Here is a 25,739-nt window from a genome sequence, read left to right as displayed (position 1 = left end):
GAATGTTGCTGTATTCTTTCAATAATAATTGGGAAATTAAAGAGGAAAAAAAAACACAATTTCACCATTAATTGTGTATCTTGTGCCACGAACAGAGGAAACTGTCATTTTAGTATAACATTCTGGCTAGAAGTATGGATTCTGGTGTTCACACCTCCAGATTTGAATTCCACTTTTGTCACTTATTAGTGGAAATCTTCTTAATCTCCCTAGGCTTCAATTTTCTCCCTTTTAAAAAGAAGGTAACAGGGGCGCCTGGGTGGCTCAGTCAGTTGAGCGGCTGCCTTCGGCTCAGGTCATGATCCTGGGGTCCTGGGATCGAGCCCCACGTCCAGCTCCCTGCTCAGCGGAGAGCCTGCTTCTCCCTCTCCCTCTGCCTGCCACTCTGCCTACTTGTGCTCTCTCTCTATCTCTCTGTCAAACAAATAAATAAAATCTTTAAAAATAAATAAATAAATAGAAGGTAACAGCACTACTTATGTCATTGAGTTGTTTGTATGAATAAGGCACAGAAAAGTACTCAGCACATCGTCTAACACATACATGTTCATATTGGCAGACCTATTGTCAACTGCAATCAGACATGAATAGAAGTTATAATCAGATTTCCACCCTTCAAATTTTCGATGTGACATTATATTTATCAAACAAATCTCCCAAATTGAATGCTTGTTGGTTTGAACCTTACAGCTTTTGCCTAGTGTCTTAAGAAATGAAAAAATTGGAAAGCAGTCAATTTATGCAAAAATTCAATAAGATTTAAAGCCAAAACCAGATTAAACTCAACATTAAAGCATCTTCTAATCTATTTTGACCAAAACAATACATTCTCCCTCAGTCATGTAACCATTCCTCAGTGGGCCAGCATCAGATGTTAAAGAGCCTCTTTAGTTATTGATACCTTCGTGGTGGTCCAAGGGCGCCCTCTATCTGAGTACTGAAAAAATTCAAAGCTGAATTAAATGCTTTTTGAAAGCTGATGCTTTCTCAGGTAAATAATTAACCAACAATTTTATGAAGTTAATTCTCTCTAATCACTGCTAGCAGATAGAAAAAAAAAAACAAAAGTCATGTCATTTGTTACTAGAGCACCAGAACAGTTAAGTCTACATCCCTGTAATTTACCTGGGAATTTGGAAAGAAAACCCATGATATTTTTCCCGGAGTTTATTCCGTATCATTCAATAAAATTATTGGCATACATCATCTGGATCTGTATTTTGATCTCTTTGTACTGTCCATGTAAAACTCTACACTTTACTTAACATGCCATTGTAGAAGTTAGCCCAGTAATGAGTATCACCAACATTAAATATTCATTGGGTATCTTCTGTGTACAGGACTGCACTAGGTGAAAAAGGATAGAAAAAAAAAAAACCACCTCTCTCCTCAAAGAAATGACAATCCACTTTCTAAAAATGGATGTACAGAAAGGATATGTACAAAGAAATGCGGTAAAATGCCCACTGAAAAAGATACGCTTCTCTAGGGGTTTCAGGCTGGCTCAGTCAGAAGAGCATGAAACTCTTGATCTCAGGGTTGTGAGTTCGAGCCCTACGTGGGATGTAGAGATTACTTGAATAAAATAAAACTTAAAAAAAAAAAGGTATGCTTCTCTCAACTTGCTGCTGTGTCACCTTAGAGAAGTTATTCAACTTCTCTGAACCTCAGTTTCTCTGTAACATAGAGACAATACCTCAAAGGAAAGTTGCAAAAGCTGAGATATTTGTAAAGGACTCTGCACATAGTTAAAGCTCAGTAAAAGGTGATTGCTTTTATTAAACGGTGATTGCTTTTGGGCGCCTGGGTGGCTCAGTTGGTTAAGCGACTGCCTTCGGCTCAGGTCATGATCCTGGAGTCCCGGGATTGAGTCCCACATCGGGCTCCCTGCTCAGCAGGGAGTCTGCTTCTCCCTCTGACCCTCCTCCCTCTCATGCTCTCTGTCTCTCATTCTCTCTCTCCCAAATAAATAAAATCTTTAAAAAAAAAATTTTTTTTTTAAAAAGGTGATTGCTTTTATTTATTAATATTATTACGAGATAGGACACCTGGGTGGCTCAGTCAGTTGACCGCTGGGCTCTTGATTTTGGCTCAGGTCATGATCTCAGGGTCGTGGGATTGAGCCCTGAGTTGGGCTCCGGGCTCAGCGTGGAGTCAGATTGTCCCTCTCCCTCTGCTCCTCGCCCCCCCCACTAATAATAAACAAAAATTTTTTAAAATATATTAAGAGAAATCCTGAATAAACTCCTACATTAAATTTGTTTCAAATAGATGTATAAACAAAATCTTTTGTATCTTATTTTTTTTTTAAAGATTTTATTTATTTATTTAATTGACAGAGAGAGAGAGAGACAGCGAGAGAGGGAACACAAGCAGGGGGAGTGGGAGAGGGAGAAGCAGGCTTCCCGCGGAGCAGGGAGCCCGATGCGGGGCTCGATCCCAGGACCCTGGGATCATGACCTGAGCCAAAGGCAGTCGCTTAACCGACTGAGCCACCCAGGCGCCCCTTGTATCTTATTTTTTAACACTATTCTTTCTAGTGAAGAAAAACAAGTAATCCTGATCAAATGCTTGATCAAGTCAATAATGAGCCATTTCTAAAGGAATTGTTTCAATATAAAAATATAATTAAAATTCCTTTACCACTAAGAAATTTAAGGATTTATAAGAACATGTATTTTCTGATACTTACTTAACATGACTTGCCTATTCTCTTGAAACATCTAAATGTTAAAAATAATTTCATCACATTTCATGGTCATTTATGTTTCTAACAGAGAGAGTAACTCAAGAACAGCATTATGATCATAAAAGAGATCTTAGCAAAATTCTAGTTCCATCTTTTTTTTGAAATAAGAACTTATGCATCTCATTAACATTACAATTCTGAATTCATTTCAGAAGTGAATTTTAATAATTTCTCAGGGAGGCAAGCACATGAAAATGTATTTGTTCATTGCTATTTTACCTTCATTTCTTTCTTCTCTGATGTTCTTCCCTTTTTTTTTTTAATGGGAGTATCGTTGACACACATTACATTATTTCCAGGTGAACAACATAGTGAATCAACATGTCTATACCTTATGCTATGCTCACCACAAGCACAGCTACCATCTGTGTGTCAAGTAATTTTTTTTAAAGATTTTATTTATTTATTTTAGAGAGAGAGAGAGAGAGATATCACAAGCAGGGGGAGTGGCAGAGGGAGAGGGAGAAGCTGGCTCCCGGATGAGCAGGGAGCCCGATGCGGGGCTCAATCCCAGGACCCTGGGATCATGACCTGAGCCAAAGGCAGACGCTTAACCGACTGAGCCACCCAGGCGCCCCTGTGTGTCAAGTATTTTTATACTCAGTTTGTAGGTGGGGAAACCTATAAACAGTAAAACTTAAAACCGTTAAAAATACTCACGAAGAAAAAGTAACTAAAGCTAGGCTAACAACTACACGTATTATCTCACTTAATGCTCATCCCAGCCTGAGGTAGATGTTATTTTCTCCATCTACAAATGAGGAAACTGAGGCACTGAGTGGTTATGTAACTTGCCAAAGTCCTGCAGCTAGGATTCAGCAGAATCCATACCAGGTTGCCTGATTTCAGAGGCTGCACTCTCAACCTCTACATATCCTTCCTACTACTTAAAAGTAATTTTCTTAAATATCCATGAGTCTGACATAAATAAATGATTGAATAAATTTTAAAATGGGGGGGGGGAGAGTATAGCTCTTTTTTACAAAGGAATTCCAAACAATAACTGCAGAAGAAATGAGAAAAATAATTACCATCAGGTAAACACCAATGGTTGCAGGCAAGACCCATCAATGGATTCCAGTTAAAATTAGTAGGTATAACAAGTACGATGAAGAAATAGGACATTTGCAGCACATCAAGGAATCTCTCCCTGTGATATTTTTATTTATTTTTGCTTTAGGTATACATTTTTTAATTCAAGTATAATTAACATACAATGTTGCATTAGTTTCAGGTGTACAACATATTGATTCAACAATTCTATACATTCCTCAACCCTCATAACGATAAGAATCACCGTCTGTCACCATACAACATTATTACGATATTGTTGACTATATTCTTTATGCTATACTTTTCATCTCCGTGACTTGTTTATTTTATAACTGGAAGTTTTTACCTCTTAATCCCCTTTATCTATTTGCATATATTAATTACAAGGAGAAAAATAGTTTTACAGTGGAGAAACCCACAGACACCACCTATCCAAGTGATCAAAGTTAGCATCACCATCAGAAAGATGAAACCACCCAAACTACTGAACGTGCAGACAGAACCCTTCATGCAAATAATTTTTACTTAATGGTTTAAAGCAATTCATTGTTTTTGCTACCATAAAGTTCAGTATTAAACCACCAACTGTGACAAAAGCTTAACAAACTGTTTGATTTGAGGTTGGGTAATCACTAAGCCTCTGAAGGAACTTGAAGCATATTTTTCCTAAGTTTTACCTCTGTGAAAAATATATGGTTTACAAATTATGAAGGAGCAGCCCAATTCTTCCCATCAACACTTCTATTATTATATAGTAATGCAAGATAAACATATTATAGAAATTATATTCAGAAACTGTAGTTTACAGATTCTGAAATTGATTATATTTTAAGATTTTCTTGTCAAAGAGGAATAAAATATGTCGTATGTAAAAAATAAGCTAAATTATCTACCTTTTGATTTTTTTAAAAAAGATTTTACTTATTTATTTGCCAGAGAGAAAGAGCAAGCACAAGCATGGCGAGCGGCAGGCAGAGGGAGAAGCATGTTCCCCGCTGAGCGAGGAGCTGGACATGGGACTTGATTCCAGGACTCCGAGATCATGACCTGAGCCGAAGGCAGACGCTTAACCGACTGAGTCACCCAGGTTTCTGTACCTCTTGATTTTAAATAATTAAAGCTGAGGGGCACCTAGGTGGCTCAGTCGGTTAAGCGTGGGCCTTTGGCTCAGGTCATGATCCTAGGGTCCTGAGATAGAGCCCTCGAGGTGGGCTCCCTGCTCAGCTGGGAGCCTGCTTCTCCCTCTCCCACTCCTAGCACTCGTGCTCTCTCTCACTCTCTCTCAAATAAATAAAATCTTTAAAAATAAACAAATAAGGTTGCTATTTACTGAGCATTTAGTATGTGCCAGGCACATTTTTTCTGCACATTATTTCATTTATTTCTCACAATAGGCTTGCAAACTTTAGGACTATCACAGCATTCTTTAAATTATAACTATTTTGTACAGAATGTTTACATTCTGCATCTTATCAACATACAAAATATCACTGCCACTGACATCAATGGAACTTCATGGGCAATGGAGTGAATTACTAAGCCTTGTCAAAATAGGCATTTTCCTTCTCCTCTAAAATGTTATAATTGTCCAACTATAAATAAAAGTATTATTTACATATTGATTACTGTCTAAAAAAGCACAAATTTCATAGAAAAGACTTTCTCTCCTTGTTTTTTCTAAAAAATGCATAAAGTGGAAAACAATCTTATACTGAAGTCTAAATGAGGTGAATTTTCAAATATTGATAACTTACAGGATTTGCAGGTATTTCACTGGTTCATTGTGTTCTGTATTTTAAATTGTAATGTATTTTAAATATATTAATATATTTTAAATCTTAAGTAACATTTTAAGTTAATAATAGAATTTTATATAAATTAGATTTTTCTCACGTGTATCCATTTAAAGTTCACATTTTCATTTTAATATAACTTTTCTTTCAAAACATAATTCAAAAATTGATAAAAAGCCCAATGGGAAGTTTTATTTACACGGTAGAAAAACTGAAAAGAAAGTAAACACATTCCTCACAATTTCAGAGGTGACAAAAATCTACGATAGGTGGCTTCTGAGCTCCCTTAAAGGACCTGATAATTGTATATAAAGTTTTATAAAGTAATCTTAATAGCCAGTTTAATGTTAACGTGCTCTGGGTCTAGTTTTAATTGTGTACTTCTTAAAATATAACGAAAGAATGATTTGGTAATGTTGAACCTATTGATTAAAGTGACCCCAACACACACTGGTCACTATTTTCGTGGAAATATTTACAAGCAATTGTAGTTGCTGATTTCTTGCAGTTGTTTCTTATTATCTTCCTGATTTTTCAATTCCCTAACGTAAAGGTGTGGGAAAACTAACATTTCCCCTCCTTTTCGAGAAATGGCATAAAGGAGAGAAGACCTTTGGGGTATTAAACACAAATGCAAACATTTAGAAGTTGATGGTTTTAAGACTCATTTTGTGGCTAAGTTTTTGTTGTTTCTTAAATCAAAATTTGTGAGTTTTCCCTTAAAATCCCCACGCTACTTTGCTTTAGCCCCACCGGATACGTGCCCCCTACCCATTTCTGACTAACTGGGCTCCTGCCCAAAGTTTCAGCGCCGCGGGTCCCTCGTACCCGCTCAGCGGGAGCCCGCGGAGTCCGGTCGCCCGGGGCGCCAAACCCGGGGTCCCTCACGCGCCCTGCGAGTCCCCGCTGCCGACTCAGCTCCCCGCCCTCCCGGGGAGCGGATCTGAGGCCGCTCCCAAAACATCCCTCAAGGGCATTCAGAAAACCAATTCGGGCCTCACTGTCCTCGCCTTGTCAATGACACGATGAAGCGGGGGAGGACGAATCTCGACCATTTCTTAGCAAATACCTTCCCGAGCGGCCGGGAGCCATCACGCCAGCTCTCTTCCCTTAATCCTTCACTTGCCACCCAAGAAAGTGTTAATGGCAAATAGTGACCACGGCTACACTCTGCGGTTCTTGCCTCCAAGCCAGCCTGATGCCAAGTTCCTCCACGCCGCGAGCGGCTACTCTCTCCCCTAGCCAGCAGGAGAGGCTTTCGGGGGCAGCCGGGGCACCCCGGACCCACGGCCCGCCGGGGTTTGAGTCCAGGCCTCAAACACCTCCAGGCTGGACGTGGGTAGAGAATCACTTCCGAGCATTGCGACCCGGGGTGGGTCTCAGCCGGACTTTTCCATTCAGCCGGGAGGCTCGGTCGCCGGCTCCGCGCAGCGGAACTACAACTCCCGGCACCGTAGGAGCTGCCCGGACTTCCGGAAGCCGAAGCCGGGCGGGGAGGAAGCCGCTGAGACCCGGCCAAAAGGCCGGGGGTTAATTTAGCAAGAGAAAAGGGGGCGGGAAGGGCTGTAGGGTTAACTTGTCAATTCGCCACCATGAACGTGGTTTTTGCTGTGAAACAGTACGTTTCCAAAATGATAGAGGACAGCGGACCGGGGATGAAAGTACTCCTCATGGATAAAGAGACGGTGAGTTTGCTTTTGCTCGGTATTTTGTTTGTGAGGGAACTCTCCCTCCCTTATAATAGCTACTCCCACTCCACTGTAAGATTTGGTATTTAATTAAAGATTTTGAAGCGAGGGTCAGTTCTGTGTGGAACTGAGAGGTGGTATAAAGCTTGTCTAGCAGGTTTTCAGTGTAAATGGCTCTAACTACCACCAGAGCTTTCTTCTACCCGGAACAATTTATTGGAATCAGAAGTCCTTTTCTAAATGTCTTTGGCAAGAAATAATATGTGAGACAGAACATTTGGAAGACTTTTATTTCCAGTCACCGTTGTGTTTTTAAAATAAAGCTGTTAGTGCTCAAGCTGAGATAACAGATTATTATTTGTTGGTCACAGATTTATTTAAAAAAAAAAACCACTCTAAGGTGATGGAAAAAATTTCTTTTTGAAATTTATGGATTGTCTGTGTTCAGAGAGAACATGCTTTTCATCCTGGTACATTACCTACATGTTCTGGATGCTCAGTAAATGTTACATATGTTAATATTTACATTATCCAGCTAAGTATTAATGAAAAAAATTTAAGTCTTAGTTGTTGCTGATTGTTTATATTATTTTTGACTAGCATAATATTAGTTAAATCTTTTTCTTTACAGACTGGCATAGTGAGTATGGTATACACACAATCAGAGATTCTTCAGAAAGAAGTGTACCTTTTTGAACGCATTGATTCTCAAAATCGAGAGATCATGAAACACCTGAAAGCAATTTGTTTTCTTCGTCCTACGAAGGTACGTACTGAGCTGTCATTTGCCCAGGCAAATACAGAACACTCTGATATGAAAGCATTAAGAAAGCAAAATAAGGGGCGCCTGGGTGGCTCAGTCGTTAAGCGTCTGCCTTCGGCTCAGGTCATGATCTCAGGGTTCTGGGATCAAGCCCCGCATCGGGCTCCCTGCTCAGCGGGAAGCCTGCTTCTCCCTCTCCCACTCCCCCTGCTTGTGTTCCCTCTCTCGCTGTGTCTCTCTCTGTCAAATAAATAAAATCTTAAAAAAAAAAAAAAAAGCAAAATAAATTTGTATTATCATTTATGGCATCATAATTAACCTGGTTCATCAGAGTTATAACCTTGATTCTCCTGCTTTCCACATCTCAGTTTATTCCTTACAGTTTTTCCTCCAAGATGCCTTTTAGGTTCCCAGCTACTTCCCAAGCCACTAACCATCCTAGCAGAGACCCACATCACTTAATTCCTGGATTAACATCCATACCTATCACACTGAACACCATTGCTGCTTAATCTTATATACTTATGCACCTACACCAATATCTTGAGTCTGTATCATTTTATTCATATCTATGCACAGGAACATATAATGGCTCAATTTTACTTCCATGATTAAATCAATCTTTAGTAGCCCAGTCCTTAAATCCCTCCTTTAGCTGGTTTATTCTGCCTTTATGTATCCAGCCTCCTATGTCCAATCTCTGCTCCTCCACTATTGCCAACTGCACCTTTTTATCATCCCTCTACATGCTCATTCCTCTTCTCTATTCGTTCTCTTCCCCTAATTAAAGGTTCTTTAGCCTTCTGTCCATTTTCATCCATCATTTTCTAAATCTAGCTTGAGTCCTCCTATAAAACTCCTATACTATTTCAACCTTATTTTGTATATTCTCTTTATATTCATGATCTTCAACTCCAAAGCACTCTTTTATCATGCTTGTATATTATATTTTTTCTAAAATACAAATCTGATCATGTCACCCCCACTTGAAATCCTTGAATGACTTCTCATTGTTTTTATGCTAAAGGCAAAACTCCTTAATTGTGGTTCTGTGTGGTCTAGTTCCTGTCATTCCTACAGCCTTATTTCAAACCATTCCCCCTTTTGCTCTTAGCCACATTAATCTTTCAGTTCACTTTGTTCCATCATGCCACGGGACCTTTGCACAGGCGCTTCCCTCTGCTTGGAACTTCTTTACTTCCTCCCGCAAATCTTCCCTGGTTTTGCTGTCCAAGTCAAACCCCCCCTCTTATAAGCACTTACAGCACCATCTTCTTCTCCCTTTTGTTTGTCGTAGTTGAAGTTTTATATGGTTTGATTAATATCTGTTTCAACTACCAGCAGTAAGCTCCATGAAAGTAGAGATGGTATCTGTTTTTTCACACTGTTATGTCTCCAGTGCCTGCTACATGGTGGACCTCAATAAATAGTTCCTGAATTAATGAATACATTAATACTGTGTTACAGTCATTTCCAGTTTTTCACGTTTGTAGCTCATGAAAGTTTGGTGCTGAGAGGGATCTTAGAGATCATCTAGTCCATCATTTCCTAATAATTTTCATTAGAGAACCTCTTTATATATATGTGTATATATATATATAAAAAATGTGTTCTTAAAAATGATTTTTCTTGGGGCTCCTGGGTGGCTCAGCCATTAAGCATCTGCCTTCAGCTCAGGTCATGATCCCAGGGTCCTGGGATTGAACCCCGCATCAGGCTCCCTGCTCAGCAGGAAGCCTGCTTCTCCCTTTCACACTCCCTTTGCTTGTGTTCCCTCTCTTGCCGTCTCTCTCGCTGTCAAATAAATAAATAAATCTTTTTAAAAAATCATTTTTCTTTAAGATTATGTTGTAAAGTTAATTTTAATGTATTTTTTAATCTAAATGACAATTTTAAAAATTTTTTTCCCATTTAACAAGCAATATGTATTGCTTATATTATTTTTAGTTCTTTTAGGAAATGTATGATTTTTTTAAACGTTCAAAACTGTATTTCATATCATGTTTAGACTGGGGATCAAATTCATATTGAAATTTAACTATGTGTTAATAGTATCAAAAATAGATAAAACCTGCATTATGATCTTATGTAATTGAAATTCTTATGTTTTGACCATATAAAAATCAACTTTTTTTACTTCTAAATTTCATATTTCATTTTTATTTTTTTTAAGATTTATTTATTTTATTTGAGAGAAAATGTGAGTGGGGGGAGGGGCAAAGGAAGAGGGAGAAAGAGAACCCCAAGCAGACTCCCCGCTGAGTGTAGAGCCTGACCCTGGGCTTGATCCCATGACCCATGAGATCGTGACCTGAGCCAGAATCACAAGTCAGACGCTTAACTGAATGAGCCACCCAGGGGCCCCCATATTTTGTTTTTAAATAATGTAATTATATGAAAGGTCTTAGCCTGCTGTTTGCAAATACTTTACAAACATTACAATTGTACAGTCTTAGGTACCAATAAGTTAAAAGCCAAAGTGAATACAATTAAGTGTATTTTTTCTTGAATGTTGTTTTTAAAGAACTAGATGCATTTTGATATTCTATCTAAGAATATTGATTAGATGAATAATTTATAGATAAGCAGCCTGAGGCAAATTTGCAGAATTATTTTCAGTTTTATGTTATACTTCAACATTTGTATTTTTAATATTTTTAAATCTTAATTTGGCCAAGGTAATGCAGCTCATTAATATTATAGATGATTCCTGATCATTATATTTAATGTATCTCTTTTTCACCTTCAGCCCTCATCCCCACAACATACACTTAAATCTAGACCTCAGCACTCAGTAGACTCTCAGTAAATACTTAAATAAATCAATGAACAGTATTTATTATTTTTTCACTTAAACAATTCTTACATATTATTTATTTGTTGTTTCCTTTCTAGGAGAATGTGGATTATCTGATTCAAGAGCTCCGGAGACCAAAATACAGTATATATTTTATTTGTAAGTATATTATTTCACTTATTCCATCATGTAACTGTATCCTAGTAGTTTTTTTTTTTTTTTTTAAGATTTTATTTATTTATTTGACAGAGAGAGACCAGCGAGAGAGGGAACACAAGCAGGGGAAGTGGGAGAGGGAGAAGCAGGCTTCCCGCGGAGCAGGGAACCCGATGCAGGGCTCCATCCCAGGACCCTGGGACTATGACCCCAGCCGAAGGCAGACGCTTAATGACTGAGCTACCCAGGCGCCCCTGGTCATAAGACTTTTAATACTTTGAAAGGACAAAAAAATCAGACTCATATAGTGACTGATTCAGTTAACTTATTGATGATATGAAGTGTCCAATAGAACAAACTAGCTAGGGGCGCCTGGGTGGCTCAGTCATTAAGCGTCTGCCTTCAGCTCAGGTCATGGTCCCAGGGTCCTGGGATCGAGCCCCGCATCGGGCTCCCTGCTCCGCGGGAAGCCTGCTTCTGCTTCTCCCTCTCCCACTCCCCCTGCTTTTGTTCCCTCTCTTGCTATGTCTCTGTCAAATAAGTAAATAAATAAATAAATCTTAAAAAAAAAAAGTCTTATGACCAAGCAATGTTATTTTATTTTTTTATTTTTATTTTTTTTAAGAGTCTCATGCTCTACCGACTGAGCTAGCCGGGCATCCCCTTATTTTTATTTTTTTAAAAGATTTTATTTATTTATTTGACAGAGAGAGAGAGAGAGAGAGCACAGGTAGGCAGAGAGGCAGGCAGAGGGAGAGGGAGAAGCAGGCTCCCTGCTGAGCAGGGAGCCCGACACGGGGCTCGATCCCAGGACCCTGGGATCATGACCTGAGCTGAAGGCAGCTGCTTAACCAACTGAGCCACCCAGGCGCCCCCAAGCAATGTTATTTTAGAGAGCTAAGTGGGATTTTCTATATCAATGATGGATTAGGTAAAAATTACTTTTTAAGTTTTACTTTGCCTATCAAGATTCTTTATAAGTCAAAAATTACAAGTAGCCAAATTTCACATCCCACCTCTGCAAAACAAAACAAAACAAAAAAGGTGTATACTTATTCCTATTTTATACTTTTATGAACTGAGGCATAGAAGCTGATTTCTTTACTTGGAGGAGGATATGCTTGAGTTTGTTGGAAAAGCAGAGATTTACTTACATACCAGATGAAAACATTCCATTTCTCTTTGCTACTTTATGTAATGCTTGAAAGTACAAGACATCCAGTAGGTATCTCTTTTGTACATAACTTTTTGGGGGGATGGGGGAGGGCAGAGTTCTGGAAATAAACTAGGTTTGTGGTTACTATACATTTTATATGATTTTTCTTGATGTAATACATTCTGCTTTGGAAGTTACATCCATTCTCCTCTAGATGTCATTATTGATCTTTATGGGATTAGTAAGTCTAGTTTATTTGGTGCCATTTGCAAAACCAAGGACAAACCTTAACTCTCAGTATGTAGGGCATTTGCAAAATTTTAAAACTTACTTGAAGGCTTTGGAGTTTTAGGGTTTAGATTATACTCCAAGATACACATACTTTCTACACTATATGCTACAATTAAATAATGGTATCAAAAATTAACATTTGTGATAAGAGTATTTTATAAAGAACTTTCACATATATTATTTCATTTAGCCCTTACAGCAACCTCAAGAGGTAAAAATTGGCAATTTTATTACTTTCCTCCACGCTAGTGTTTGTTTGGGTTTTTTTCCTTTTGGCTATAGTCACAGGCTTTCTTTTATAATTTAACTTTTTATTTTGAGACAATTGTAGATTCACATATAGTTGTGAGAAATAATACAGAGATCTCATTTATTCTTAAACCCATTTCCCCCAGTGTAGCATCTCACATAACTAATAGTACAATACCACATCCAGGATATTGACACTGATACAGTTAGGATACAAAACATTTTCATCTTCATAAGGATCTCTCATATTGCCCTTTTATACCAGATCCACTTCCCTCCCACCCAATCCTCTTATTAACCTCTGGCAACCACTAACCTGTCCTCTATTTCTATAATTTTGTCATTTCAAGAATGTTACATAAATGAAACTATACAGTATATAACCCATTGGGATTGGCTTTTTTCACTCAGCATTCTTTAGAGATTCATCCAGGTTGTGGCATGTATCAATAGTTCATTCCTTTTTATTACTGAGTAGTATTCCATGTTATGGATATACCACAATTTGTTTAACTACCCATTGGAGGATATCTGAGTTGTTTTCAGTTTTGGCCACTACAAATAAAGCTGTTATAAACATTTGTGTATAAGTTTTCGTGTGAGCCTGAGCCTTTATTTCTCTGTAGTAAATAATGTCCAGGAGAGCAATTGCTGGGTCATATGGTAGTTCCATGTTTAGTGTTTTAAGAAACTGCTAAATGTTTTCTAGAGTGACCGTACCATTTTACTTTCCACTAGCATTGTACAGGTGATCCAGTTTCTTTGCATCCTTATGAGCATTTGGTGTTGCCCTTATTTTTTGTTTTAGCCATTCTGATAAGTGTGTAGTCATTACAGTATTTTTAGTCTGATCACAAGTTAGGTACTTAGGAAAGTGTAGAAACTTTTACTTAGTGATGTGTGTGTGTGTGTGTGTGTGTGTGTGTGTGTGTGTAGGAATATATGAGAGATTCCCTGTGCTGTCGAATTTAAGTAGACATATAATGGAATCACTTCTTGTGCTGAGGCTCTCATTTAAAAATTGAGTAGGTCATGAGATGAAAGACTCCTTTTTCTTCTAAAGAGAATTCTTTGAGGCAGCAGTTGAGATTAGTAACCAATAATCTAATGTCTATTCTTCTGGTTCTAAAGGTTGTTTGATCTGCACTGTGATTCTATGAAGTAGAAGAAAAAAATGATATATATTAAAGTAGCACTAAAGCCTAGGAAAAATAGACTCTTGGAACTTGGATAAAGCAATCAATTTCACAATTTTATTTGATTAAAATGAACTAAATGAGTTTGTATATAGTGATTTTATCCATTACAAATTTTCAGCACAATTTATATCAACACTAAACTGGCCTTCTGCTCATCTCATTTTTTTATAATTTTATTTTTGTATTTTTATGTCTACTAAATATATTGTATAATAGGCTCCTCCTTCCTTTGTTAAAAAAAAAAAACCTCTATTATGGAAGTTTTCAAATATATACAAATAGTATAATAAATTCCAATGTACCCATCACCCAGTTTCAAAAGTTGCTTTGCCATGGCCTATCTTGTTTTAGCTATACTGCCACCTACTCCCCCACCGATGTTATTTTGAAGGAGATCTAAGGCGTCATATGAGTTCATCCCTAAATACTTAAGTATGCATCTCTAAAAGATAAGGACACATTTTATAAAATAACCATTATTATACAAAACAAATAAAATAAAATACCATTATTATACATATCCAAATAATGAAAAATAATTCCTATTTTCAAATACTCAGTGTTCAAATTTCAAATTCTCTTATGGTTTTGTTTTGGTGGTTTTCTCACTGTTTTTGTATTTGAATTATGATCATAATAAGATCCACACAAGCTGTTGATTGATATGTTGTTTAAGTTCCTTTCATCTTCTATAGGTGTTTTCTCTCTCTCTCTGCCTGTCTCTCTCGATGTCTCTCTCTCTGCAGTGCAATTTATTTATTGAGGAAACTCTGTCGTTTTGTTAAAATTTCTCACAGCCTGCATCTTGCTGATTGCATCCCGATAGGGTAGTTTAACATATTCTTTGCAGTTTAAAATTTCCTGGGGCGCCTTGGTGGGGCAATCTGTTAAGCATTGACTCTTGGTTTTACTTGCTTTTTCTTTATATTTTTACCACCTAAATATGGGTCCTAAAAACAATCATTTAGGGGTTTTTGGTTGTTGGTTTTTTAAGATTTTATTTATTTATTTGAGAGAGAGCAAACGCACAAGCAGGGGGAGCAGCAGGGAGAGGGAGAAGCACGCTCCCCACTGAGCAGGGAGCCTAATACGGGTCTCCATCCCAGGCCCCTGGGATCATGACCTGAGCCAAAGGCAGACACTTAACCGACTCAGGCACCCAGGCGACCCACTAAAAATTTGTTCTTAAAAATGATTTTTCTTGGGGCGCCTGGGTGGCTCAGCCATTAAGCATCTGACTTCGGCTCAGGTCATGATGTCAGGATCATAGGATCAAGGCCCCCGTTGGGCTCTGTGCTCAGTGTGGAGTCTGCTTGAGATTCTCTCGGCCTCTCCCTGTTCCCCTCCCACTTATGCATGCTCGCTCTCTCTCTCTCTCTCTACAATAAATAAATGATTCTTATAAACAAACAAAAAACCAAATAAATGAAATATTCCTCTGTCCTTTAGGAAATTGGTACTTGGATATAGAAGCTTAATTAGATTTAGATTTGATTTCTTCTTGGGAAGAATATTTCATAGTCAGTGTTGTGTGCTTTCTTTGATTGTCTCTTATTGTGATATTAGCATCAATTGATGCTCAATGCCTAGGTCCATCCATTGATTCATTAGTGGTTGATAAAAATGATGATGTTTTAATTCTATCATGATCATTCCTTCTTTGTTTTTTAGCTGGAATATTTCCATAAAGAGAAATTTCCCCTCATCTACTATTTGGTTATCTGTGGTACAGTTTGTATATAAAAGAATAAAAACTCACTTCTTTCCCTTTACTTGCTATTTTCAGCATAATGACTTGGTTCCCTGGCATCCTCCAATGCCTACGTGGTAATCTTTTTTTTAAGTATTATTATGAATTTATGGATTTAAATATATTTGTACTACTCATTTCAGTTTGAAGGTTTTTGACTTTGACATATACCACAGTGTATACCAAACTTCACTTAGTCATTAGGCTCTTTTATGTCTAATTGCAGCAAAAGTGATCTCCTTTGAGTCAGCCACAACTCATATGTCTGTTTCAGATTTCAGTAATGTGATCAGCAAGAGTGATGTGAAGTCATTAGCTGAAGCTGACGAACAGGAAGTTGTGGCTGAGGTTCAGGTAAACATATTGGTCCTCAACACATCTCCTATATTGGCCCGTTTTAAAGATTTGAGTCTAACAATAAGAAAGGTACTGTCTCAAAAGGGAGGCTATTGATCAGACATTGTAAATGTGCATTCCACCAAACTATTTATACTCATACTTAGAAAGTTTGTAAGAGGTATCAAATTGGGTGGGAACAGAATTAAAGGAGTCAGTGGGAATAAGGAGATTGGACTGGTACTGGATCCGACTGAATGGGTAGGGAGGGTTTCACAGGGTTGGGAATAGAGTCAGATATATTCTCTGCTAGTTTTATGAACCACATTATAAGAATGTTCATCTACAGGGCTATGTGGGATTGGAAAAGAATAGGAAGTAAAGGATGTGAAAGAGGTTTGTTAAAGTTCTGTTTGTGATTATCTTGCTCTGGGAGGTAAAAAGTAGACTTTTGTCATTAGGCTAAAACTTGATAACTCCTGAATATTCTGCATGCTATATAATACATCACATCAGAACATGTCATGTTACCTCTTACTTCTTAAAAACTTTAGTGTTCTTGAATACATTTATCACAAATGTCTGAATACATTTATCACTAAGTGAAGAATAGGGCAGCAAATTAACAAGTTTTGGATTTTCAGAAGGGATGTGCTAGGTGATAAATGAATAATAATAAAAAAAAAAAAAGAATGACCTATTTTAAAGACTTTATTTATTTTTATTTGAGAGAAAGAGAATGAGAGACAGAGAGCACGAGAGGGAAGAGGGTCAGAGGGAGAAGCAGACTCCCTGCTGAGCAGGGAGCCCGATGTGGGACTCGATCCGGGGACTCCAGGATCATGACCTGAGCTGAAGGCAGTCGCTTAACCAACTGAGCCACCCAGGCGCCCAAGAATGACCTATTTTAAAACATATTCTCCCTCATGAGAATACACTGGGCCAAAAAAAAAAAAAAGAATACACTGGACAGCAAAGTTCTTTTTCATCTGTGTGTAACATTGTATATCCTATAGCAGTGTCTTATTTTTACTAATTGATAAGTGTACACAGAAGTCTCCAGAAATGTAATATACATACTTCTACAACTTTTTGTTTTTTAAACGATTATTATAATTGCTGCCATTTTATAATTTATTCTTCCACATTGACTATTGCTACTCAATTGATCAATTTTTGTATCTCTTTTACATCTGCATTTCCTCAAATTTGATTATATCACATAGTATTATATCACATATGAAAATATTACTATATGATACAGTTGGAATTTATGAAATGACTGACTTATCTTGATGCTTTGATTGCAGGAATTTTATGGTGATTATATTGCTGTGAATCCACATTTGTTTTCCCTCAATATTTTGGGTTGCTGCCAGGTATGGAAGGAAAGGATAAAAAAATAAGTTTATTTATCAGGTGGGAGTTAATTCAGCAAGTAATTGGACTTGTAAGAAAAAATTCACATATTTTCTCTGAATATACATTTTTAACAAAAAGGGTCGAAATTGGGATCCAGCCCAGCTATCCAGAACAACTCAAGGACTGACAGCTCTCCTTTTATCTCTGAAGAAATGTCCCATGATTCGCTACCAGCTTTCATCAGAAGCAGCAAAAAGACTTGCAGAATGTGTTAAGGTATGGCTTTCCCTATCCCCAGTTCCAAAGCATGAAGACCATCCATTTCCTTATCATATTTCAGAAACTATAGCAATATTTTTTCTATAACCAAGGAGGTGACGTGTTAGTTTTACTGGCAAAGAGGGAGGTCTTTGTAATAAAAAATCAAAAGCAACAAATTAGGGCTAAAATTTTTAGGCTTAACTCCAGAAACATTTGCAAGCTAAATAAGTTAAATACTTATTTTGGTCCAATTAAGCCATTTGTAAAATAGAGTTTTAAATCCTAACCTCTTAAACAGGATGCTACCAAACTTTGTCAAGCCTTTAATCCTTTTCGGAAGGCCTATGAAGGTGCAAAGAACTGTTGTTAAATGTGTTTTTTATGTATTAATTTTCTGTTTATGTCATCTCTGTCTGCAACTAATTGGTTGACCAAACCATCTTTCTCTCACATCCACAGCAGGTAATAACTAAAGAATATGAACTATTTGAATTCCGGCGGACTGAGGTGCCTCCATTGCTGCTTATTTTAGATCGTTGCGATGATGCCATCACCCCGTTGCTAAACCAGGTGCAGAACCCTTTATTAGCGTAATAGAAGCATGATTTCAAGTGGTATTCATCAAAATGCAGATGTGGAAATGAATGGTGTCGTCCATGTATTTGCCTCCTTATTTTCAGCTTTTTTTTTTTTTTTTGCCTTGTATTTCCTGGTGTTTTGGTATCTCTATTCTTCCAACCATGGTCTTCCTTTGGCTCTTTCTTCTGCCTCATCTTTCCTGTTCCCTTCTGCCACCACCTTCACCTGATCAAGGCAGTTCTAGGTTTCGCTTCTCCTTTTCCAGTATCTATTTGCAATTTTCCATTCTTACTGCCATTACCTTTGTGTAGACCCTAATCTCTTAAAGGAATACTGAAATAGTCATCTACCGATTCCTCACTTTTATTTTTTATTTCATTTTTTTATAAGAGATCAAATCTACACTTTTATTTATTGGCTTTTCAATAAGTTTCAATCCTTGAGGGTACAGCATCACATGGGTTCTGTGTTCAGAGGCCTTAGCAGGAGGTACCTTCAGAATTTGACATGAGTCATGCCACTGTTTCCATGAGTATGAGTTACCTTCTCCAGATTACTCTGGTTTTGTTCAGTTTGCCACCAGGAGTCACTGTGTTATTCCTTGCTTTGAACACATGAGCACATCTCTTGCCTAGATAGAACTTAGTTTTATCTTGAGCATGAACACCTTCAATTTTAAGAAGAGCTGTGTGTTCCCTCTGGTTCTGGAGATCCTGCTTATTGCCAGCAAAAAATGACCTTGAACCACAGCCTTCCAGGCATATTTATCATTTTAGGAGTCCTGCTCCCAGCAGGCCTCCACAGGCTCCAAGATGCCTGAAACAGAAAGGCCTTGATTCCCCTCTTTTAATTTCTTTCTACTCTAATGTATCTCATAGACACAATGTTGTTAAATCACTTTTCCTAAAGCACAGTTCTGATCTTACTACTCCTGACTTAAAAATCTTTACTGGGGGGCACCTGGGTGGCTCAGTCGTTGGGCTTCTGCCTTCGGCTCAGGTCATGATCCCGGGGTCCTGGGATCGAGCCCCACATCGGGCTCCCTGCTTGGCGGGAGGCCTGCTTCTCCCTCTCCCACTCCCCCTGCTTGTGTTCCCTCTCTTGCTGTGTCTCTCTCAGTCAAATAAATAAAATCTTAAAAAAAAAAAAAATCTTCATTGGTTCCCATTTGCCTACTGGCTTAGATACAGACTCCTGAACTTGGCATCCAAGAGCCTTCACAATGTGGGCCCAGCCTTAACCTACAGCTCACTACTGTACATATATGCCGTGTGGTTTCTGGCCATCATTTTATTCCTCTTGTGACCTCTGTCTAAACGCTGGAATGTTTCGAATACCTTCTCTCCCTATCTTCACCTATCAACATTCTCCTTTAAAACCACTCTAAACATCTTGAAGCCTCATTCTTCTAGTCAAACATGTTCTTTTTTCCATTAAATTACTGCAGAACTTTGTATCTCTCTTACGTCTTGTGCTTCATTTGCCATGTTGTACCTTTGATTGTTTTCACACAGTCCTTCCAGGCAGACTCTCTTACCTGTGTTCTTCTGCAAGTATAAGAACAGTACCTTACAGGGGCACATGGGTGGCTCAGTCGTTAAGTGTCTGCCTTTGGCTCAGGTCATGATCCCAGGGTCCTGGGATCGGGCCTCCACATCGGGCTCCCTGCTCCATGGGAAGCCTGCTTCTCCCTCTCCCACTCCCCCTGCTTGTGTTCCCTCTCCTGCTGTGTCTCTCTCTGTCAAATAAATAAAGTCCTTAAAAAAAAAAAAAAAAGGAACAGTACTTTACACAAAGTAGACGCTTTATTAATAGTGACTTTGAATTCGTAGGGAAAGACATAGTTTATATTTCAGTTTCTTCCCAGCTTATAATCATGTTAATGCTAGGAGAAATCTGTGGAGTGCAGCTTCTCTATAATAGGATAGCCTTATATTCCTAAAATACAAAGTAATATCTGTTCACTAAAGAAGTTTTGATAATATAAAAAAGTAGAAAGAAAAATGATTGCCTCTAATTCTGTTACCCAGAGAAAAACAACCATTCATTCAACTAATTTCATTAAAGACCTATTATGTGCCTCCCAGGTATTGTGTTAAGTATTGGTGGGTGGCTCAGTCAGTTCAGTGTCCGACTCGTGATCTCAGCTCAGGTCTTGATCTCAGGGTCATGAGTTCAAGCCCCGTGTTGGGCTACACATTGGGTGTGCAGCCTACTTAAAAAAAAAAAAAAAAAAGAAGTATTAGAGGTAAAAGGCTAAAAGATGCAATCTCTGCTCTCAAAGAGTTCATGATCCAATGGGGAGAGAAGTAAACTGATCATTTTAATTATAGAGTAAGTACTAATGGTGGAAGCATGCACAGGATGCTGTCTATGGAAGCATAAATATTTTGTTATACTTATTTTACGTGCCCCCACGAAACTTGCTTTTTTTTTTAAGATTTTATTTATTTATTTGAGAAAGAGAGGGAGGGGGAGGGGTCAAGACAGAGAATCTCAAGCGGACACCTTGCTGAGCACAGCCTGACTCTGGGCTTGATCTCACAACCCATGAGATCATGAACTGAGCCAAAACCAAGAGTCAGACACTTAATCAAATGAGCCACCCAGGTGCCCCTGAAACTTGCTTTTTTAAGGATTCATTTGGCAAGTATTTTAGGAAATGAAGCACCTTCTTTTATAACCTTAAGTTCTTTCTTAATAATTATTATCTAGATTGCTTAAGATGAAGTAAAAGTATATAAATATTTCTAGCATTTAGATTCTAGATTTAGAAAGTAATATGCTGGAAAATACTTAGTTTTGTAAAATGGACCTATGACTAGAAGAAACCCATTCTCCATAAATGGTGAGAAGGCAAAATTTGGGGTTTCTCCCTTCCATTTTCACCAAATAAGTTCACATTTTGAAGAATGGAAACCAATCCTTCTTCACAATTCATATTAAGTAAAAATATGAAATAAAATGGATTCAGAGGCAAAGCTTCTGAATATGTGTGTTTTGATCAACTCACAAGGTTTGTTTCTGATAATATTAGTGTTCCCAGGATAAATATAGCACCACTCAGATCTGTAAAAACACACTTCTCATGCTGCAGAAAACCACAGAAGCGTACAGGAAATGGTACAGCTTGTAACTGCAGTACCCATGTAGCCCTATCTGCGAAGCCAAAAATATACTCTTAATTCACAGGCAAAAACTGGAGCTAATGATAGACCTAATTTGTTTTCTTTCTATCAGGAATATTAATCTTGCTGCCCTTCTTCCAAAAGTGTAAAATCTAAAAGTATTTTGACCTTTAGTTTAACCAATTACAATGAGTCTTAATGCTGAGTAGAACACAAAATATTAATAAAACTTGAACTAAATAAAGAACCTCTATGTAAAGAAGACTAGTTGCTAAGAATGTTACCAGTTTTTGTTTTCCTCAACATTTACTATTTCCATGTTTGTCAGTTACCAATTTTTTTTGTCATAATTCTTCATTTAGTGGACATATCAGGCCATGGTCCATGAACTACTGGGCATAAACAACAATCGGATTGATCTTTCCAGAGTGCCGGGGATCAGTAAAGACTTAAGAGAGGTGGTCCTATCTGCTGAAAACGATGAATTCTATGCTAACGTAGGTGGTTAAAATTTTTTTTAATTGTTTTTAGTTGTTGTTATGTAAGAAGGCCAGTATTGACTTGTTCGAATGAGAATAGTTATGGAATTTCATGTGGAAGGATGATAGAGCATCCTGTAGATAAACTGCATCTCAAAAGAAGGCGGAAGATTTGGATTCTGACCCTTTAACGGTTTTTTTTTTCTTCATAGAATTCACATATTTAGCTTTGTACTTTTAAAATTAGAACCCAATTTATTTACTTCTGTAGCCCTTTGTGAGAATAGTAATGGTATTCATCACCAGTGTCCTGGCCAATGTCCGGATTTGGTCATTATAATGGAATTTTCTTGCCCTTCAATTCTGCCTTCGGGATTCTTTTTCACTTCTTCTTTTAAATGGTCTGAAAGTCAGACTCTTCGATAGAACTGTGTTTCCAATTTCCTTTTTCACAGAATATGTACCTGAACTTTGCTGAGATTGGTAGCAATATAAAGAATCTCATGGAAGACTTTCAGAAGAAGAAACCAAAAGAACAGCAAAAACTAGAATCAATAGCAGACATGAAGGTAAATTGAACATGTTCATGGATGACTAACATGCAAGACTTTGGAACTATTCATGTAAGCAACATTTCTGGAATATTCTCAGTCTGATTTCTGCCTTGATTTTGTTTGGTTTGAGATAATTTTCTGTACTGTTTCTCTTTAGGAAACGATATAGTGAAAACTTCATAACAAGCCATGTGCTTCTTTCCATTCTTCTGTCACATTTGGACTATTTAAAAAGTCAGTCTACTGACATGTACCAGTTCTTCTCTTTTTAAGCAGAAACAAAATGCCATGGGATTGAAAGTTGTAGATGCCTTAGTCTGGGCAGAACAATTCCTGCTTATTTTTTCCCTTCATGCATGTCTGTCCTTGGTCAAGAAATAACAGAACCCCCAATTGCTGTTTTTCCCATGGCAGGCTTTTGTTGAGAATTACCCACAGTTTAAGAAGATGTCTGGGACTGTATCAAAGCATGTGACAGTGGTTGGAGAGCTGTCTCGGTTGGTCAGTGAGCGGAATCTGCTGGAGGTTTCAGAAGTTGAGCAAGAACTGGCCTGTCAAAATGACCATTCTAGTGCTCTCCAGGTATCTATTCAGTCCAATTTGATGAGCACCTACTATGTGTAAGGCACTGTGCCAGGCAGAGCAAGAGATACAAAGGCAAGTAATCCTTCTTCACCAACATGGAATTTATAATCTAACAAGGAGTTGAGACAAGAACACAGATTAGTTTTATTTAAGATAGATTCAAGAACCACAGAAGAATAATGTGCAATAGCAAAGGGTTCAGACAATTAACTGAGTATTTAGGAAGGCATCGTAGTCTACTAGGAAGAATACTAGACTAAAATCAGAAGATCTGCATTTTAGCCACTTGCCACCTACTGGCTTTGTGACCTGGAGCTGTTGGCTTAATTTCTGAGCCCGTTTCCTCATCTGTAAAATAGGTGTAATGATATTTATCTCACAGTGTTGTAAGGAAGATTTTAAAGATACAATATATATTAAAATGCATTATCTAAGTTTTTTATTATTGAACACCTGCTCTTCGTTCCATGAACATGTAAATGCCTGCTACATGTACATTGTGCTGTAAGGATCCAGAGGTACAAAGAAGAAAGAGATACCATCCTTTTCCTCAAAGAGCTCACACTATATAGTAGGGAAGAAAGAAATTTAAACCAAGAATTACCATGCTATAAGTGCTATTTACTAGAGGTATTTACAAAGGGATGTGGAAATACAGAGGAAGGACAACTGTTTCCCCTAAGGATGAAACTTCTTAAAGAAGAAGATGACATTAGATTTGGGTCTGGACAAATAAGGAGGAGGGCACCAAACAGTAGAAGTGCACCAACCAGAGAGAAGAGGGGAAATTCTTGGCAGAGAGAATGCAGGCATGGAGATGTGGAGGGAGAAAAATTAAGGGAACAGAGAATAATGCAGTGTAGCTAGTGCAGGGTACAAGATGAGGAATGGTCTTAGATAAGCCAGAAAGACAACCTGGAACCTGATTATGGACATTGAAAGGAGATTGGGCTTTAATCTTAAAATGTTGAGAGCTTCCAGAGTATTTTAGAAGAAAAGGGACATAATCAGACTCTGGCCTCAAGAAATTTACAGTATTGTTGAAGGGACAACACTAAAGCACAAGGAGCACTTAGGCGGTGTTTCAAGGTAATATTTAATTAAGTTAAAATTGTGATGCTGACTATAATTAGATTTGAGGTTATTAGGGACAGTTCCTTAGAGAAGGTGATATTAAGATGGGCCATCAAGAATGAATAGAATCTGGGGGAGGATTTCAGTCAGGGATAACAGCAAAAGCAAAGAGGCAGAAGTATGCAGAAAATAATAAACAGTGTGACCTGTTGGAGAGTGGGTGTGGAAGAGAAATAGGAGATAAAATTGAATTGGTAAACAGGAACCAGTTTATGAAGAGGCTTGTAAGAGGAATTTGCACTTGCTGAGATAAGCAGAGAGATCCATTGTAGGGCCATATGTAGAAAGTTGATACGATGAAAGCAGTATTTAAGGAAATTTAATCTAGTAAGGATATTTTGGAGGTGAAAAACCTGACGTTGGGCTAGTAGACTCACAGTGATAGTACTAAAAATGTACAGTAAGGGCAAATCTGAGAGACAGTTCAAAGGGAGAAAACAATTTAGCAACAGGTTGGATATAAGGATAACAAGACAGAACAAATTCGATAATTCCAAGGCTCCTGAGAAATGACAGTGTGGTATCACTGGCAATAAGTCACTTGGGAATGAGGGTCCTTTGGGAGGTAGCCATTTCTAAGGCACTCACCATAAGTGCATTTCCTTATTAGTAGGACCCTATATTCTACAACTTAGTCTCTTTCTTTCCCTGCTGTAATTTGACTTGACTTTATAAAATAAAGCCAGCATGGTATAATGGAAACAACACAGGCTTTGGAGCCAGACTGTCCTGGCTTTTATCCTGTCTCTATATACCAAAGTTTTTTTGAGAAAATATTACTTATCTTGCCCAAACCTCAGGGATAAAGATTTCAAACTTCTAGATTTTTACCAGGATTCAGTGAGATATGTAAAATGCTTCACATATGATAGGTGCTTTATAATGTTGTTCCCTTCCTCTAAACATAATGCTTTAAATATATGGTACAACTAAAACAAAGAAATCCACCCACCTGTGGTTGCTCTAGTTATAGCGAGGTCTTTACTGGGATTTACAATTTGTTACGTTTTACTGTTTATTAAGATTTCCTCTGAAAACATCATCAGTTTGAAAATCATGAAGATTCTATTTGTTTATATTTATGAAAAGTACTTCTATCAACACTGAATTTTATCCCTGTGTTCTTAAATCCTTTCAAAGAACTTTTAGGCTGATTTTATTATTTTTTTAATTGTATTGAATTCTAATTCTTAAATAGATGATATAGGTTCTTGGTGAAAGAGGTATGTAGTAAAAACTCAGTCTGTTACTAGTCTCACATGCATCCTTACAGTTATTCTGTATATGCGCAAGTCTGTGTGAGTGTGTGTATCTCCCTGTCTCTTTTTTAAATTCAAATGATAACATACTGTACACATAGTTCTGCATTTTGCTTTTTCACTTAACCCGTGTATCTCAGAGACTGTTCCAGATCAGAACCTAAACACTCATTTTTTTTAATCACTAAGTAGTATTCCTTTATAAAGATGTATAGCAATCTGTTTAATTTGACCAACTTACTTGAAGCAGTACTTACTAATAACAGTTTGCAGTTTTGTGGGCCTAATAAAAGTATTCCTATGAAAACTTTTTATTTTTTCCAAGAAAATAAATTTTCTTTTCTTATTAAATAAAAACAAAATTTTGTCCTGTAATTAAATGTAAATTTCCTTGTTTATCTTTTATTTTTCCCTTTGA

At 37.6% G+C, this 25,739-nt stretch overlaps 1 protein-coding gene across 2 annotated transcripts in view; it reads left to right on the top strand.

The window, feature by feature from the left end:
- The first annotated feature begins 7,064 nt into the window (after positions 1-7,064).
- Positions 7,065-25,739, top strand: part of VPS45 (vacuolar protein sorting 45 homolog) — a 64,977-nt gene continuing 46,302 nt past the window's right edge. The window contains exons 1-10 of one of the 2 annotated variants that reach the window (XM_036098372.2): positions 7,065-7,280; positions 7,915-8,049; positions 10,942-11,002; positions 15,919-15,998; positions 17,291-17,359; positions 17,481-17,618; positions 18,063-18,173; positions 21,673-21,807; positions 22,245-22,358; positions 22,758-22,925. In XM_036098372.2, the coding sequence (XP_035954265.1) occupies positions 7,188-7,280; positions 7,915-8,049; positions 10,942-11,002; positions 15,919-15,998; positions 17,291-17,359; positions 17,481-17,618; positions 18,063-18,173; positions 21,673-21,807; positions 22,245-22,358; positions 22,758-22,925 (1,104 nt within the window). In that variant the 5' untranslated portion in view covers positions 7,065-7,187. The remainder of the gene's footprint in view (positions 7,281-7,914; positions 8,050-10,941; positions 11,003-15,918; positions 15,999-17,290; positions 17,360-17,480; positions 17,619-18,062; positions 18,174-21,672; positions 21,808-22,244; positions 22,359-22,757; positions 22,926-25,739) is intronic. The other variant, XM_036098373.2, reaches the window with a different exon arrangement.

The sequence above is a fragment of the Halichoerus grypus genome, chromosome 5, assembly GCF_964656455.1.
Source record: "Halichoerus grypus chromosome 5, mHalGry1.hap1.1, whole genome shotgun sequence".
Taxonomy (NCBI): Eukaryota; Metazoa; Chordata; class Mammalia; order Carnivora; family Phocidae; genus Halichoerus; species Halichoerus grypus.
The sequence above is the reverse complement of the archived record's forward strand: the minus strand, read 5'-3'. Positions and strand labels throughout refer to the sequence as shown.